This window comes from Rattus norvegicus, chromosome 13, assembly GCF_021556685.1.
Source record: "Rattus norvegicus strain SHRSP/BbbUtx chromosome 13, alternate assembly SHRSP_T2T, whole genome shotgun sequence".
Taxonomy (NCBI): domain Eukaryota; kingdom Metazoa; phylum Chordata; class Mammalia; order Rodentia; family Muridae; genus Rattus; species Rattus norvegicus.
The window spans coordinates 45,364,238-45,381,757 of record NC_141546.1 but is presented as its reverse complement, the minus strand read 5'-3'; the positions used below and the strand labels follow the sequence as shown (position 1 = coordinate 45,381,757).

Here is a 17,520-nt window from a genome sequence, read left to right as displayed (position 1 = left end):
AAGCTGGGCTGGGAGGCTGGGGCTACCTCTTGTCTAATTTCAGAAACCTCATGTTGCATGCTCCTCATTTCTGTGTTCAGGCATCTTGGTCATTTTGAGAGCAATTTGAAGATAATAGCCACGGTCCACTGTGTAAAGGGGTGCTCTATGCTCCGTACATCTGCTCCTTACAGCAGTCCAGGAGTACCAAGCAATGCTGTCTATTGCTGTTGACTAACTTCAGAAAGTTAATGATTTACCCTGTTAGTAAAAGGCTGAGACAAAATTTATATCCAATTCTGATTCCTAAACCCATGTTCATGACTTCTGTGTTCTCTGTTTGTCAAGGCATAGTCTCTTCTATTAAAGCTTGTAGAAAGAAGCAATGACAAGAAGAGTTCGAATGCCTTCCTCGTGTTTATACATCACTTCATGTTTCTTGGGATCTTCTCATTCATTGTCACATCACCCCTGTAGATGCACAATGCTGTCTTAATGTGTGACCCCGAGAATTAAGAGACATACTTGCCTAAAGTTTGGGTTTACAGTGTGCCACAAACTAGGATCTTGACTAGAAGGTATCCAGTGCCACTGATATCTGCCCTTTTCTTTGGAGATGTGGCACAAAAATGAGAGGGGGGCGGGGTTAGTATGCATGTGTGCTTTGTAGGCAGCAGGCACAGCCATCGGTCTTTAACCTTATGGGTCAGTCTTTGCTTTGATCTCTTACTGCTTCTCCTCGATCCCTATGTTCTAACATGTCTCTCACATACAGACTGCAGTCTGACCCAATTCCCGGGCCAGCTCTGTATGAAGCTACACAAGCACACCCTCTCTCATGCTTTTTCCAGTCACCAAAGTGGGTCCGGAGCCAGCTGATTGAGCATTATTAGCAGCCCAGTCTCTAGGGCATAAGCAGTATCCTTTCGGAGACTTGTGGTTTACCTCAGGTTCTTGGCACAGCCGCTGAGCTGTGAGACTCTAGCCAGACTGCACATGACTTTTTATCGTGGTTCCTTCACAAGCACACCTGCTATGCTTTACATCATGTGGGGATCTGGGCTCCAAGTCACTATTAAGTTACTAGTGAGCACTTCCTGGGCTTGCTCCTGAACTCTTCTGGAACTCTGTTTTATTTCCTGCCCCTCCGCTCCTAGTAACATAAGGACCTGAACTGTTTAAATCTGGCCCACATCAGGGCTGCTGGGGGAACTTCTCTAAAATACAGACTGGTACCCTTTCAGCCAGCAAGTTGTGATGAGTAGGTCGGGCCTCCTAAGGCCTTCGATGTCATCGTCTCTGCTGGAAAGCCGAGCCCTGGTCTCTGTTCAGGCTCCTCTTTGTTCTCTGTGCTTGTTGATGCCAATCTGAACACTGTCCTTCAGTGAGGTCAAAGCCCTAAACCAGTCCCTTCATTCTTCTCCACTGTTAGTAGAGGCCCATTCTCAACACGGGGAAGACAGTCGCTTTTTATGCTCCCTTTCTGCTGCTTATCTCACATTCGTTAAATGAATAAGATTTAAAAAAATTAGACCAGACAGGGTGTTACACTCTGTTACTGGTCTGTCCTCTTCTTTTTGCCTCTAGAGAATATTTGTACCAATTCCAATAAATTGCTTACTTGAGGAGAAAAGAGGCTTTTGCTGTCTGAGTTCCAGTCTTGGTAATCCATAGGCCTTTCATCAGGCATGGGTAGCTGTTTTAAAACATCACATAAAAAGCAGGACATTTTGTGCTCTTGCCTTGCTGAGAGCCTAAGCTTCCCAGGATGAGGTTTGAAGAGCCACTGGGAAAGGAGGTAGCCTCTGTAGTACCTACTTAACAGGACACGGGTTTAGAGGATGACGAGCAGGCCAGGGCTGCCACGCTCCAGACAGATGGCATCCCAGGCCCTGAGCAAATGTGGTCTGTGTTTGCTTGTGTTTTAACTGTATCTTATTTTGTTTGCTGTTTGGTTTTTATTTTTGTAGAATGAACATTACCCCTTTTTTACAAAGCAGATGCTACTACTTTTCTCCGTAACCAGCTAGTACATTTAGGGGGTAGGCATTCAGCATCAGGGTCATAAATAGAATGTAACTGGTTTTGCCTAAGACACAGTCATGCACTCAAGTGTTTTCAAACCACGAGCCATGATCCATTAAGGGGACAATGAAATCATATTTATTCACTTAACTTATTTTAAATGATTAGACTAAGGGAGAAATATCAGATCAGGTCACACTATTATGACTAAGATCTTTTTATGAAAATTTTATGTTTGTCGTGTGTGTGTGTGTGTGTGTGTGTGTGTGTGTATGTGTGTGTAAGTATGTAGATGTATTTCTTACTGTGAGCTGAGGATTAAAATGAAGGTCACTGTATGTCTCTTTTAAGATCCAAGATATCAGGAACCAAGACTTACTTTACCTTAAGTAGTAATGTGTAGCCAAGTCATAGTTTATTGAATGGAAAAAAATTATCTCCTAACTCAAGACTTACTTTTTAATTTTGCCTTTTTAACATTCTTTCCATGTGTAATTTACATTTTGAGATTAATTAACTTGAATGATTGGTGTGATTGTTACAGTTTGAAGAATTTTTGATAAATTTGCATATTCCTGTAACCTATGCTTTTAGCAAGCTATAGAATAAGTATCTTTAACAGGCCCTGGCAGCACACATCTGGAATCTCAGCACTTGAGAAGTGGAAGTCTTGGCTCTGAGACTGTCTCACAACAAGGAGACATAGGGAGAAAGACAATATGAAAAATATATTCTCATTATTTCAGATAGTTCTTATTTCTTAACTCCAGGCAATCACTATTCCAGCTCTTCAAACCCTAAGTTAATTCTGCCTGTTGGAGAATGTCATCAAGCTAGGATAATACAGAATATAACTTATTTTATTTCATGTATTATTTGGCCATATGTGGATGTGTGCATGCTACAGTGTATGTGTGGAAGCCAGGGGACAACTTTGTAGACTCATTTCTCTCCATCCACCTTTATGTGGTGTTTTTCACTTCTGTTGCTGTGATAAAATAACAAAATGCAACTTGAGGAAGAAAGCAGAGTTATAGTCCATCATTCCAGGGAAATCAAGGCAGGAACAGGAAGCAGGAACAGGAAGCAGGAACAGGAAGCAGGAACAGGAAGCAGGAACAGGAAGCAGGAACAGTCCTATTACATCCTCGGGAGAGTAATCATTATTGCTGGCTACCTCCTGCCTGCTTGTTTGCTTCCTTGCTTTCAGCTGGCTTCTTCTCTCTTTACAGTTTAGGACTCTCTCCATAGGGGAGGGTCTGGGTCTTTCTATATAAGTTAAACTCAAAACAATCCTCTGGGCTGGAGAGATGGCTCAGCGGTTAAGAGCGCCCGACTGCTCTTCCAGAGGTCATGAGTTCAATTCCCAGCAACCACATGGTGGCTCACAACCATCTGTAAAGAGATCTGATGCCCTCTTCTGGTATATCTGAAGACAGCTACAGTGTACTTATATATAATAAATAAATAAATCTTTAAAAAAAAAAATTTAAAAAAAAAAAAAAAAAAAAAAAAAAAAAAAAACAATCCTCTGTAGACATTTCCACAGATCAACCTTTCCCAGATTATTTAGGTTGCAACAAGTCAACAGTCGCAATAAACCAGGACACGTGGGGATTGATCTCAAGCCACCAGGCTTACACAGCAAGTGTCTTTACCCACTGAGCTTCCTTGCTATATCCAGAATATAGTTTTTGTATCTGGATTTTTTTTTTACCAAAGAAGTTTTAATTTTTTGGCATTATTCAGTTTTTTACATCTATCAATAGTTTCTTCCTTTTTCTATGCTGTTCTATGTAATGTAAAGTGCCCAAACTATTGTGTAGCAAAGAAGCATAGAGCCTGCGTGCATGGACATAATGAGCTCAGCAGTATTCAGGAGTTCCTCAAGACATGGAATGAGTGTCATTCCAGACCATTGCTGTCAATGTCATATGCCACTGCTTGGTCTCCTTTCTAAGGGTCTGACTCGGTCTGTACTAAGACATTAAAGATAAATAAAAAGTTCTTTTTAATCAAGGTCATTTAACTAACATAAAGACTAGCCTACAATTTCTTTATAGTATAATAAAAGATGTAAGAGTCCACATGAGAGACATCATACATGGTAGAAAATCTCGAGTCTCGGCCAAGGCCCTTTCGATCTCCCTTGTTGTTTCTCAGGACCGCAGGCTCTCTGCAGTGTAATTCCCTCACCTAAGAGCAGGTGAGTGAGTGAAGTACAGGGCATTGCCATCATGGGGACCTGGAGTGTTGTGAGTGACCTAGAAGGTCTGTGAAGCCACGTGCACTGAAATCGGACACGACAGAGCTTGGTTTTCCCATTATGACGTTCTATTGAAAGCAGTTGTTTTTCTCTCCTGTAGGAAATTGAAGGGTGATCCGAAGCACTCATTTTTTTGTTTCTAGGTCTTCTCTAGATTCTCTGAGGGAGAATATTAGCTGGTAAGGGCATAGTGAACTGTGGACTTAAGTTCATACATTGAGATGTGTTATTCAATTTTTTATAAAAATTTTATTTCTTCCGAGAGTTTTTATCATATTTGTGTAGCATTTTATAGCATTCGTATAGCATTTATTTCTGGTATAGACAAAATTGTGTGTTCTCTCTACCCTTTGGGATTCTCGTGGGAAGTATTCAAATCCCAGTTAACCCTGCCAGATACTGCTTTTTTTCTGAAGGGTTAATTTTGCCCATACAAATATGTAGATGGCCAAGGCCCTATCCACATCTCTTAGGTTAGCTGAAAGCGTGGCAGAACCAGAGGACACATTGTGAGTTTGACCCTGACTCACTGGCACAGAGAAGCTACAGAATGGTTTTACAAATAGAGGCAATGCTCCCATGTAGGGAAACTCCCTGCTGTTCTGAGACTGTACGCAGCAGAACATGTGGGTGAGTACTCAGCCCACTAGGTGATTTCCTGAGAGCTGGAGTCTTTTCTGTGGCATCCATCAGTCAACTTTATTGAGTGCCTTCTGAGAATCAGACCTACTAGGACAAATTGTAAGCAAGAGTGAGATGCTGGAAAGTTCTAAGATACCTGCGTTCTGGGTGGGGTGATATGAAATTGCAGGCCTCAGAATGACCGAGTGTATTGAGGGGTCATATGAGGATGATGCAGTTGAGTCCAAGTGGGACCAGGAATGCAGGACTGGCTGGCTTCCCAGAGGCTGAGAATTTAATATGGATCTTAAAGATTGAGTCCAAGTCCAGCAGGTGAAAGTGAAAGGTAATATTTCAGGAAAAGAAATATGAGGAGCTGAAGAGTAGAGGTCAGTAGATTGGAGGATACTTGTGATTGGCGTTAGCTTCAAGTCTACATAGTGCCAGATATGTGTGAAGTGTATTGTCTGTTTGCCACATAACCAGTTACAAAGCTGGTATTTCCCCCTTTTACAGCCCAGAGGGATAAACTCGCTCTCTAGGCTAGAGGCCTAGGCTTTTTCAACACTCCGTCCTATGCAGAGAGTCAAGCACTGCAGTTCATCAGAAGAGGCTAACAGGGGCATGCTGGGAGGTGATGCTGAGTAGGTGGTCTACACACAAATTACAGTGTGGGTGTTTCATGTGTTTGCCCATTTAACTTTGGTCAAACTGTAACTTCATAGAGCTTTTCTCTTCCTTGTGTGGAACAGGCTTCAGTGGGGGTAATTATGAGGATTAGGATGTAGAATACACATAACTGTCCACTGTCTGGCATATAGTGAGCATTCTTAATGAACAGTAGCATTCTTTCCAAGTACAACCTGAAGGTGAAGTTTAGTTTAAGTAGAGGTAAGTTATTTCGGTACCTCAACAGGGGCACAATAGAAATCATATTTTATGACAGACAACACTGTTATAAAATAAGATGTGGATTAGGGTAGAGATAGAAGAAAGAAGTTTCAAGAAATATATGAAGATTTCTGAGGAGCAGCACCTGCCTCTCCCTAGTTTTTCTCAGTCTCCCATACACTCTGTTGGCAGTGATACCTTTGTTTACTACACCAATAAGTATAGAGTTCATCTCAGGAACTGGAGAACATCTTAGAGATAGGCAGGAAGATTTACAGGTTCAAAGGCTGCCTGATTAATTAGTTTAACAGCATCTCATAGAGGAGGAAGGGACCCTGCACGTGCAGCCTCCCAATCAGCCGCCTTTGTCTAGTTCCGTTTGCTCTTCCTCCGACTGAATGTAGTGTTTTCCTATCCTCTGACTACAGTTATGCTGTCACTGCTGTTACCCTGCTGAAGTCAGGCACCTGCCAGAGTCTGTTGGCACTGAATCCAGAGCTCAGCTCAATGTGCACTCCATTGCAAGCTTCGTGTCAGATGCCTGGAAGGAGGCGGCCTGTCTCATGTTTTTTTTTTCTTCCCCAATAGTGGCTGTTCCTGAAGTGATCATGATGAGAGGGAAAGGCTGAGGAAATTAATTTGATGCTTATTTATGCAGTGAAATTACAATCAGGCAGATGGCCTTACTCTATCCAGAGATTTTCCTTTGACATTTCCTCTCAGGCTCTGGACATCAAAGCTATGTAAATAATAGAGGTGATAATTGATGGCCATGGAATTTGGATCTTTATTGGAGGGGTAGGGAATATTGTCATAGTATTACAGAATGCCTTTGCTAAAAAGAGCATTGGGGGTTACAGTTAATCCAAAGGGGTTTTTTAGACTTGTTCTTAAGAACTTATTCTTCAAACCAGACCACACATAGAATCAGAGTTTATTATGAGCAGAGTTGTTTTCGTTGAGGTAAAGATAAAAAGGGTCCAAGACCTCCTAGCTGGGTCACCACCTTTGCCCTTCTCAGGGATAACCTGGGTGCTGACATTGAACTTGAGAGCTGTGATCTACAACTTGAAAACCACTACACTGGTCACATTTGCTCATTGGCTTGTCAAGGACACAGGTCTGGGGATGGGATAGGAGTAGCTTTGCCAGGGTAGCTTGATTCTGCCTCTACTGTTTTGTTTCCGTGTGTGTGTGTGTGTGTGTGTGTGTGTGTGTGTGTGTGTGAGAGAGAGAGAGAGAGAGAGAGAGAGAGAGAGAGAGAGAGAAATACGTTCACTTGAGTACAGGTGCCCATGTGAGTCTAGAAGAGAGTGTTAGATTTCCTGGATCTGGAGTTACAAGCAGTTTTGAGCTTCAGATACGGGTGCTAGGAGCCAAACACAAGTCTTAAAAGGGAGTAAGAACTCTTAACCACACAGCAATCTCTCAAGCCCTGAACTTGTTTTTTGAGACAGGATTCTCAAAACTTCATCTTAGCTAGCTAACCGTCAAGGCCCATTTCCCACCTCTTCAGTGCTAGATTAGACACCTCAGCCACATAGGCTTGTGACCAAACACAATTCCTCATGTGCACCACAAGGACTTTACTAATTGAACTGTTCCCCTACCTCTGGTTTTGTTGTTATTTGTTTAAAGACAGAGACTGGCTTTGAATTGATTTTGTAGCTGAGGATGACCTTGAACTTCTGATCCTTCCTGTTTACCCCTCCTGAGTGCTTGAGATTACAGGTCTGCTTCACCACACTCAGTTTATTCAGTGCTGGGGGATATCAAACCTAAGTCTCCATGCATGCTAGACAAACCCCTTCCAGTTGACCTACATTCCCCAACCCCTACAATTGCCTCTTTCATAGCATTTTTGTCTTTTCATTTTTGTTGTTGAAAATCAGAAGCATGATAAGAATCTTCCCGGTAACGCTCATATTTAGGACTTTTTGGTTTAGCTTTCCTCAGCTCAAGCCTGTCCCAGATCACTAAGTTGATGTCATAACTTAAGCAACCTTCCGTTCTCCTTCTCCCACCTACTTAGAGCTGAGTGAATGTGAGTTTACTGCTGAGACAGCCCTCCAGATTTTGACTCCTGACTGCTCCATTGGCCTGGAAAGCTTGCTATGTAGTGACTTCTAACCACAGCAACCCTTAGGGAATCGAGGCAGGCTGTATTATTGTTGAATGTTGTTGTCATGACATCCCCCAGACAAACCAGAAAACAGAACAGAGTTCTCTAACTATTCTCATTCTTATGAAATATCATTTGGTTAACTCTTGTCATTGTTTCTTATGAATCTTCTTCTGTCTAACCACCTCAGTGCCCTACATGGTCTGCTAGCCACTAAAGTTGGGGGCAAGAACTAAGGAATCTTACCCAGGCTTTGAAATTGTTATCTCGGCTTCCTTCCTACTGCAGTCAGTCAGTCCCTTGATATGGTCAGATCTACCCGAGACCACTTCCCTTGCTGCCAGGCCTGGGATGTCTGTGGTATGCTTATGTGTGTGCCGTCTCCTTCCCACAGCAGTGTTGTGACCTCGGCTACCATGCTAGCCTGAACCGGGCTCTACGCACTTTTCTGTCTGCTGAATTAAATCTGGAACAATCAAAACATGAAGGTCTGGATGCTATTGAAAATGCAGTGGAAAACCTAGATGCCACCAGTGACAAGCAGCGGCTCATGGAGATGTACAATAATGTTTTCTGCCCCCCTATGAAGTTTGAATTCCAGCCCCACATGGGAGATATGGTAAGGCCTTTCCCTACCTTGCACCTTTCCCCAAAGGGACTTGAATGTACTAGACTTATGTATAGTTTTATTGCATCTGAAGGAGAGGGGCTTCCTGTCAGGTAAACTGTTCCATTCTTTCAGACCCTTCAGTATATCTCTTTGGTTTTGACTGTTGTGTTTATCCTTGAGCCTAAGTTCATGTTCCATCTAATCCAGCCAACCTGAGCTGTAGAGTGTAGAGTGGATGATTCTCCCAGAGAGAATCCCACCCTCTCCCAAGTAACTGTGTTCCAGAAACCTGACTGGGGTGACCGGGGAATGAAGAAAAGTAGACACACACACAGAAAAGCTGGGGCTGGGTAGGTTGGGCTAGCTCTGATGGACGATACCACATTAGTCCTTGACATGACCATGTCCTTGTCAACAATACACGTTCACTCAGGATTTCATCCACCTTTTACAGATTCTCTCAAGAGCTTCCTCAGTTCCCCACAGTAGTTAGTGAGACCAAAAGGAGTAGATGAGAAGAGACCACAAATCAGCATGGTGCTCTGGTCCCTGGATTAGAGTCTGGGCTCTAGAAGCTTCGCTCTACCTGAAAGTAGTAGTGTGCTGCTCAGACAGTTGACTGTCACAGGCTGGCCACACTGCAGTAGCCCATCTCTGTCCTCTCCTTTTCTACTTGGGGAAAACCAGCCCCTTCCAGTTTGTTTCCATTGCTGTGGCTGAGCGGGTGCCAGCATCTGAATAGATGGAAACTAAAACAGCATCACATTAGCTAAAGTTAGAGGGGCACTGCCAGCCTCCACGAAGCCCAGGCTTCACCTGTGTTGACTCTGTTCAGGTTTGTCTTCTAAGCCATTCTCCAGCTGCCGTTGAGATTCTTTCCCCAAAATAAGTGAACTTGGGACTATCTGAAGGGACTGGTTGATTATCTGAGTTCTCTTCTGAGCCAAACAGCATGTGTCCATGAAGGGGAATCCCGATGATAGGCCCTCAGGCCCTCCTTGCCCAGTGAGAACCACATTTCTGTACACAGATGGGGTGCATTGCCTTGCATCCTGGCGAAAGGTCACTGACAAAGCATGCGTCAGCAGCTCGCTGCTTCTTAAAGAAACAGCGTTGGAGGCGATGTCTTCCCTCTAGTTCTTCCATGCTAGGCCAGGTGACTTTATCAAATAAGAGTTCATTCTTTTGTCCTGTGTATGATACAGCTGATTGGTGGCTTGGCCAGAATTCCCCGTTCTAGTTTAGAGTGAGATGTCAAATCATTCTTGGGCCCTGCTAACATATAGGCAGAAGGAAGGAGCTGCCTGGAAGTCCTTTAAATGGGACCAAAGTTCAGTGGCATTTTAATGGAAGCTCTGAAATTGGCTACCCTGGTATTCTTGGGCCACAGGTAGATAGGACTGATGTCAGCTGCTCTCAGATGCACTAGGACTTGGTGCCTGTTTCTACTGTTGCTGCACCCAGAGGTTTGAGGGGCACTGGATGCACGACTGATGACATCAGGGCCAGAAACAGACATTTCATTCTTGGCAGTAACCCATCTGGCCAACAAGCTTTCTCCATTATGTCTACTTCTAAAAGCCATAGTGAAATCAGCTGCAAAGCTTGAGCAAGCCTCTCAGCTGAAGAGGAGATCGGAATCTCAAATACCAAAGGGGAAAGGGTCAATTTCCAGTCCCCTTCCTTTGAAGAGGTTTTAGTTTTTTGAGTAAGCAAATGGTTTACAAGTATGTGAGTCTGCTCAGTCTTTGCTGAGGGCAAAGGAGCCCAGTTCTATCCAGATGTCTCCTCTGGTAATAAGGTGACAGGCACTGCCTCCACGTGGGTCCTATCCTTCACCTCCCAGCCTTCTGCCTGCCATCAGTCATCCAGGAGATTATCAGATTACCTCATGCCGTAGCCTTACCTTTATCAAGAGACTCTTATCTAGGTCTGCGTTCCTTCACAGAGGATAAAGTTGGTTTATTGGGGATGGGGGGTGCAGGGGACCCCACAATGATGGCTATCTAAAAGATGTCAAGTTTCTTCTGTCAGATCTCATGCCTTCTGGGGCTTTCTAACTTGGGCTTAAGAACTTGTTCCCATATTCACATGAACTCTTTCCCATTGAGTCAAAGCTCTCGTGCATGGTCCAGATTTATAAACATACAGGCTGCCAGCAGCAGCAACTTAGCTTCCCGGCCCACTTCTCTCCTTCTTTCTAACTCTAGTGGATGAAGTGGGAGGAGGGAAGAGCAGAGAGGTGACCACTTGGACCTTTGGCAGGAACTTCACTGCCAAAGCATTGGTTTCTGGGCTGGAGCTGCCTGAAACACTCTGGTCCAGCCTCCTCAGAATCCCTTAGATCTGCAGATGCTGCTAGACCTACCCTGCCATCACCTGCCTGCCTGTGGGTTACAAAGAGAGAAACGTGGTCTTTCCAAACAGATTCTCCTCCCCTTTCACGTGAAGACTGCAAGCCTTCCATTAGTTGGGATACAATACAGTGTAAATCGTTCATGAGCAGTAATGAGAGCTCTGGAGTCCTCCTCCTGACCTTCTGTTGCTTTTTCTGACAGGCCTCTCAGCTCTGTGCCCAGCAGCCTGTCCAGAGTGAGCTGGTGCAAAGACGCCAACAACTGCAGTCTCGCTTATCCACTCTGAAGATCGAGAATGAAGAGGTGCGTGCGTTTCCTTCCTAGGAGGCTTGGAGCCACGGTTTCCTTGTTGAACTATTTGTGGTCGTCCATCAGGGACAAGTGGAAGGAGCATGCAGAGATTTCCTGGCCAGTGGAGGCTTGTGCTTTCCCTGCTGCTACATCCTGCCCTTGGTATTCAGGAAGTTGTTTGTACGATGCCAAAGGTTGTGCTCTGTTTTGGGCTTTTACAAAATGCCCCTCCCCACTACACATTTAATCAAAGTGGCACTTGGCCACGGTGTGAACTATATCAAGTCTCTGAAATGACCCACTCATGACTGGCTTTTTCCAGCATTTTCAAAAAGAAACCTTTTGACTTTGACACTTCAGACATCTCCTTTCTCCTACAGGAGGGTGACTTTTTTTTTTTCTAAACACAGCATATTTTCTTTTAATATCCAGTTTTACAAGCAAATTTTTAAAAGTTTAAAGGCAATCCAGTTTAAAAAGGTAATTCAGGTTTCTGTTGAGCTCAGATGGCTTCTTGTATTTTAGTAAGTCTTAATTTTACTAGGAAGTAGGGCTGGGTCACTTAGTTTGCAAATAGGACAACAAACCCATTGTTTGATCATGAAACGGTGGGTCATGAAACGGTGCCAGGAGCATTGAAGGACAAGCCTATCACATATTTTAATTAGCTCTGATATGATGGAAATACTGTTTTGCAATTATGTTTTCTATTTTCCTTTGCACTTCCACTATAATAAAGAAATAGCACTAACTCTTAAACTAAATTTTGGAGCTGGAGAGGTGGTTAAGTGGCCAAAAGCACTGGTTGCTCTTGCACAGGACACAGGCTTGGCTTCTAGCACCTGCATGGTGGCTCCCAGCCATCTCTAACCTCAACTCCAGGAGCTCCAGCAGAAACCAGGCACTGTGTGAGACACACACACACACACACACACATGCGGGTACAACATCCTTACACATAAAATAAGTCTCTTTGAAGAAAGTAAACATTACATAAGAGCGCCGCATTGGGTGCACAGCAGGAAGAGTGGTGTTTAGGTGTGTGCTGGGGAGAGCAGTGTGCTGAATCTGGGTTCCTGTCATATTCATCACTCAGCACTGTTCAGGGAGAAGTGTAATCCCTGCCTGCCTGCCTGCCTGCCTGCCTGCCTGCCTGCCTGCCTGCCTGCCTGCCTTCCTACTGCTCTCTTGAGAGGAGAGACATAGCCCTCTCAAGCTCCTCCTAGTTGCTCTATCACCTGCCATTTTATAGCCTGCTTCTCATGATTGCTTTGGCTATTATGGATATAGGTGAAAAAGACGATGGAGGCCACCCTGCAGACCATACAGGACATCGTGACTGTTGAGGATTTTGATGTATCTGACTGCTTCCAGTATAGCAATTCCATGGAGTCTGTCAAATCAACTGTCTCAGAAACGTTCATGAGCAAGCCTAGCATTGCTAAGAGGAGAGCTAACCAGCAGGAGACGGAACAGTTCTATTTCACGGTAAGGGCACGCTTTGGCCTTACAGGAACATCAGTAGACACTGACACCCACAGGAGCTTTTGTCTGAAAAGCAAGCTTTAAATACACAAGGTGTGAACCTGGCATTCTTGGACACCATCTCTACCCTTAAAGCAAAGGCATCTCCAAGTTATTTGTTTTAGCTGGGGACCTGAAAGGGCGCTCCTAAATAAATCACTAAGAAAAAGACGAGGGAACTCTTCAATCAGCTCGAACGCTTTCATTCTCAGTCACAGGAGAGCATGTCAAGGGAATTAAGTTTATTGCTTTTTTTGAGAACTATATTCAAATATCTTTGCCAATATGTATATTGTTTTAAGAAATTTAAAGTGGGCTGGGGATTTAGCTCAGTGGTAGAGCGCTTACCTAGGAAGCGCAAGGCCCTGGGTTCAGTCCCCAGCTCCGAAAAAAAGAACCAAAAAAAAAAAAAAAAAAAAAAAAAAGAAATTTAAAGTCTCTCCTAAGTGATTTGAATACATTATCATATAACTTCCATTATTAGGAAGTGATTTTTCCTAATTATTTGTAAAAGTTAAAGAGACTTAAATGAGCAACTTGTTGGGTTTGTAGAGAATTCTAAAGCAGAATATTTTATTCATTTTTCTCCTTTTAGATGGGTAGGTGTGTGTCTATGTGTGAGTGTCTGTGTGTACAATGTTAAGAGTTTTTTTAAAAGCTGTCAGCTGGTCTTTTGTGCTGCTTTTTAATAATTAAAATGTTCTGAACTTGCCAAGTCCGACTTTTTGCCTGCACCAACATTTATTTCCTTATCTTCTGATGACCAAGAAAAGAAAAACTGACTTTTCAGTTGTAAGATAAAACACGGCTACTGAAAATGCACACTGACCAAATGAAAGGACTTCGCTTGTCTTCCAGTCATGAAGCACTCTCAGCATGGAGCAAATTAGATTTTTTCTTCCAGCTGGGACAATTTGTTTAATTTTTTTTGAACGTTCTCCTTTTTTCTTTAAGAGCTCTAACATGATTGATTGATGTTTTTGTAAATCTGTTTCAGTTAGTTAAGCTCCAAATCTTTGGTGTTTTTGTTGTTTTAAATCCCAAAGAAGACTTTTGAAAGAATATGATTTAAGAATATTGTTCTAAAACAACTCAAATTTTTTTGTTATATAAAGAAAAACATTTTAAAACATACTCATTATATAAAACCTAAGCAGAAAGAAGAGAATAAATACATATGAGCATGTATTTAAAATTGTATTTACAAAAATGAGACATTGTGATATGTATTGCATTATAAATTTAAGTCATTTAATTATATTTTCTGATTGCTTGGGGTGCAGTCATTTGCTTTTTTTCTTGGTGGAACTTTCATATGTGCTGGGTAAGAGGTATACCACTGGGCTCTGTCTCCAGTCTACTACATTTTCTAAGCACATGCAAATCTATACAGAGAATGGAATGACACATTGCCTAGTTCCCGGCACTCAGTAACTGCCCCCATTTTTACCATCATCACTATTAATCCATGCATCAGTCATCGTTCAGTTATTCACTGATCATTTATCATGTATTTGCTGTGTGCCAGATTCTATGCTACAAGTTGTGCATGTTTAGAGTTGACGAGAAAGAAGACAATAAGGGCTTAGACATATACAAGGGGACTTTGGTTTTGACTTCATGTGTTTCTAAATAAGGAAGATTTAAGTGTAGGAATGTGTGTGAGCAACAACAAGGACGAATGGTGCTGGGGGAAGCATCACACTAGCTTTTGTGTTTAATATGAGTAGATCAAAGAGGATTGGCAAGGAGAATAAAATTCTTCAAGAAGAGCAGACTATGTAAAAGTGTAAAGGCCTTCAGAAATCTAAATTACATATTACTACAACTTCTTGACTCTAATGGGGCTATCACTGTCCTCCTTACCAAACTATATTATCTCTTAATAATAGAATTTTTGGCAACTCTTTGTGAGTTGATTAAATATCAATGATGCAGTCTTATTATATTTCAGAAGATTCCATTTTTAAAATATACTTTTAAATGTTTTATATATACACACATTATGTATAAATTTTATATTTATATTTTAAATTTAAACTTGAGAATTCCATACATGTGTATAATGTATTTGACCATTTCACCCCTTCTATTCCTCCAGTGAAAAAATTTGAGGGCTTAGGGATTGGGGAGATGGTTAGTCAGTAAAGTACATGCCACACAAGCATGAACACCTAGGTTTAAACCCAAGTAACCCATGTGAAAGAAACCCAGACACCTGTAATTCCAGAACTGGGCAGTAGAAGCAGGGAGATCTTTGGGTCTCAGTAGCCAGCCAGGCTAGTGAGTTGGTAAGCTCCGGGCTCAGTGAGAATCCTTGCCTTAAAACATACGCCAGAGAGCAATTGAGGAAGACACTGTGACTAGCACAAGCCTTATATGCATGCACGCATACATACTCAACAAAAGGGAAGAAGACGAGAAATTTTGGATATAAAACATCTTTACTGATCCAGTCTTTTTCAGAATTACTTTCTGCTTTGAATGAATCTATAACATACAACTTCAGAAGTTGAAATTTGTTCCAAAACAAGAAGGCCGATGAGATGCTTCAGCACTCTTAAGAGCTCGCGCACAGTGCTCTTGCAGAGGACGTGGGTTTGATCCCCAACACCATGGCTGCAGGCCATAACTGCCTGTAGCTCCAACTCTGAGAGATGCAGTTCCCTGACCTCCGTGGGCACCAGCACTCACATGCACATGCCCACACACAGACACACAATCCGAATAAAGCTTTTTAAGAAAGAAATAACTTTATCCAAACAGGTGACTTCTAAATCTTACCACCTGCAGTACACTGCAGTTCTGCAACACATTCCTGACTTGGTTAGCCATGGGACTCCGTGTCAGTGTTTGTACACATTGCTTTAACTAGCAGCAATGAGCTTGGGCTTACCTAGATTTGTAAGAATTCATTACGTTTCTGAGTGGATATGAAATGTGTCAGGTAATTTATGTCCTGATAGCAGGGCCTTTTTGGTAGTAGTAGTGAAGTGGGCATTCAGGTCTCCATATTAAAACAGAGGCTTGACTATGCTTGCTAACCAGGGAAGAAGAAAAAACCAAAGCAGATCAGCTTGGAAGCTCCATGCCCTTGGAAAGTAGAAGATGCCCCTCATCATGGCTGGACTCATAGCTAGTGTGTCCCAGTGACCACGTGGGCTTTTGGGATAGTCTATCACTGCTTGCTGCTGTCATCAGATTAATCTGCCCATGTGACATCAATTAGAAGCTTGAAGCATGTCTTACAAAGATCAGTTGCTTGCAATAGCCTGTGGAAAATTACAGAATTTTAAACTTGAAGCAACTTTTAAACATCCTCTAACTGAGCCTCCTCATTGAAAGCTTTGTGGGGAAAGAAAAAGGGAAAAACATGCAGTGGATGGTTAGCTTGAACAAGGCCGTCATCAAGAGCTGAAGCCAGAACTCAGACCACCTGCTAGCATGGGCTTTCCCTCTGTGCCCTGCTGAGGAGCTAAAAGGGAAGGCTCAGCAACTCTCCCCTCATTATAAGAAGGGAAGTGCTTTCTGACCTCCTTGTCTTTTTGTCTATCACTCATCTTCTACAGTACATCATCCCTCAGTGTCTACTTCTTTTTTTGTTGTTACATCCTTTAAAAAAGACTAAAATATATCAAAAGGAAACTAGAGAGAAGGCAAACACGCCTTACCTTACCCCTGACACCTCCTTTCCCTTCCTTCTGCCATGGATTGCAACTAGTATATTCTGTCCTTTCAGAGGTTTTCAATGCATAGGCAATCAGTGCTCTATCAGTGAGTGCCTCTTTTTTTTTTTTTCTATTCTTTTTTTTCGGAGCTGGGGATCGAACCCAGGGCCATGCGCTTGCTAGGCAAGCGCTCTACCACTGAGCCAAATCCCCAACCCCTCAGTGAGTGCCTCTTAATACAATCAACTACACTGGAAATGTATCAGATGGGGCTGGGAATGTAGCTCAGTAGTTAGAGTGCCTTGTGTGATACTGCGCTTGCCCTGCAAGCAGAACATTAAGGACTAAAGTGCGACAAGCGAGTATGCCACCCTCACTGTTCCCCATTGGACTATCATCACTTATTTTGAATAAGATTCGTGTAAAGGAACTGTCCCATAGCTCACAGAAACCTTTTTCCAATGGCTGGATAGAATTCCACTGTATAGTTACATCATCTCCATTTAAACAGCTCTCTGCTCTGGTTAGCCAAGAATCATCGAACCTTAGAAGGTGAAGTGTCTCCAAAATGGAAAAATTGGACTACGGGTTTTTTTTTTTTTTCTTTCTTTCTGGAGCTGGGGACCGAACCCAGGGCCTTGCGCTTCCTAGGTAAGCGCTCTACCACTGAGCTAAATCCCCAGCCCTTGTTTTTTTGTTTTTTTTTAAGTATTTTCCAGACTTACTTTTATGTGAGTTTTTATCTGCATGCAATTGCGTCAAAGGTCAGAAGAGGGCACTGGAACCCCAAAACTTTGCCTCACTGTTTGTGAGCCATCATGTGAATGCTAGAAACTGAACCCAGGTCTTCTGCACATGTAGTAAGTGCTCTTAACTGCTGAACCATCTCTCTAGCCCCAAATGTGGAGTTCAAGTAGGAGGTAAGATGAGGAAGGGATTGAAAATTGTGGCTGATGAAATAGTCAAACTGTCTGAATTCTTAGGGGTAGATTTGGGTAAGACAAAGGAGAGAAGGCAGTCTTTTGTCCATCAGGCAAAATACTAGATTTAGAGCTGTGGTCTGGTATATTACTCTGTGTGTGTGTGTGTGTGTGTGTGTGTGTGTGTGTGTGTGTGTGTGTGTGTGTGTGGTCTTGACATTATGCTAAATCACCAAAAGGCTACCT

The 17,520-nt window shown here is 42.8% G+C and overlaps 1 protein-coding gene across 14 annotated transcripts in view; it reads left to right on the top strand.

Moving 5' to 3' along the window:
• Window positions 1-17,520, top strand: part of Srgap2 (SLIT-ROBO Rho GTPase activating protein 2) — a 223,258-nt gene that overhangs the window by 160,866 nt on the left and 44,872 nt on the right. For 9 of the 14 annotated variants that reach the window (XR_015635271.1, NM_001401376.1, XM_087581160.1 and 6 more), the window contains 3 exon segments: window positions 8,299-8,523; window positions 11,073-11,174; window positions 12,453-12,650. Coding sequence is in view for 13 of the 14 variants with exons in the window: in NM_001401376.1 (NP_001388305.1) it covers window positions 8,299-8,523; window positions 11,073-11,174; window positions 12,453-12,650 (525 nt within the window). In the remaining variant the exon portion in view is untranslated. 14 annotated transcript variants of the gene reach the window in all.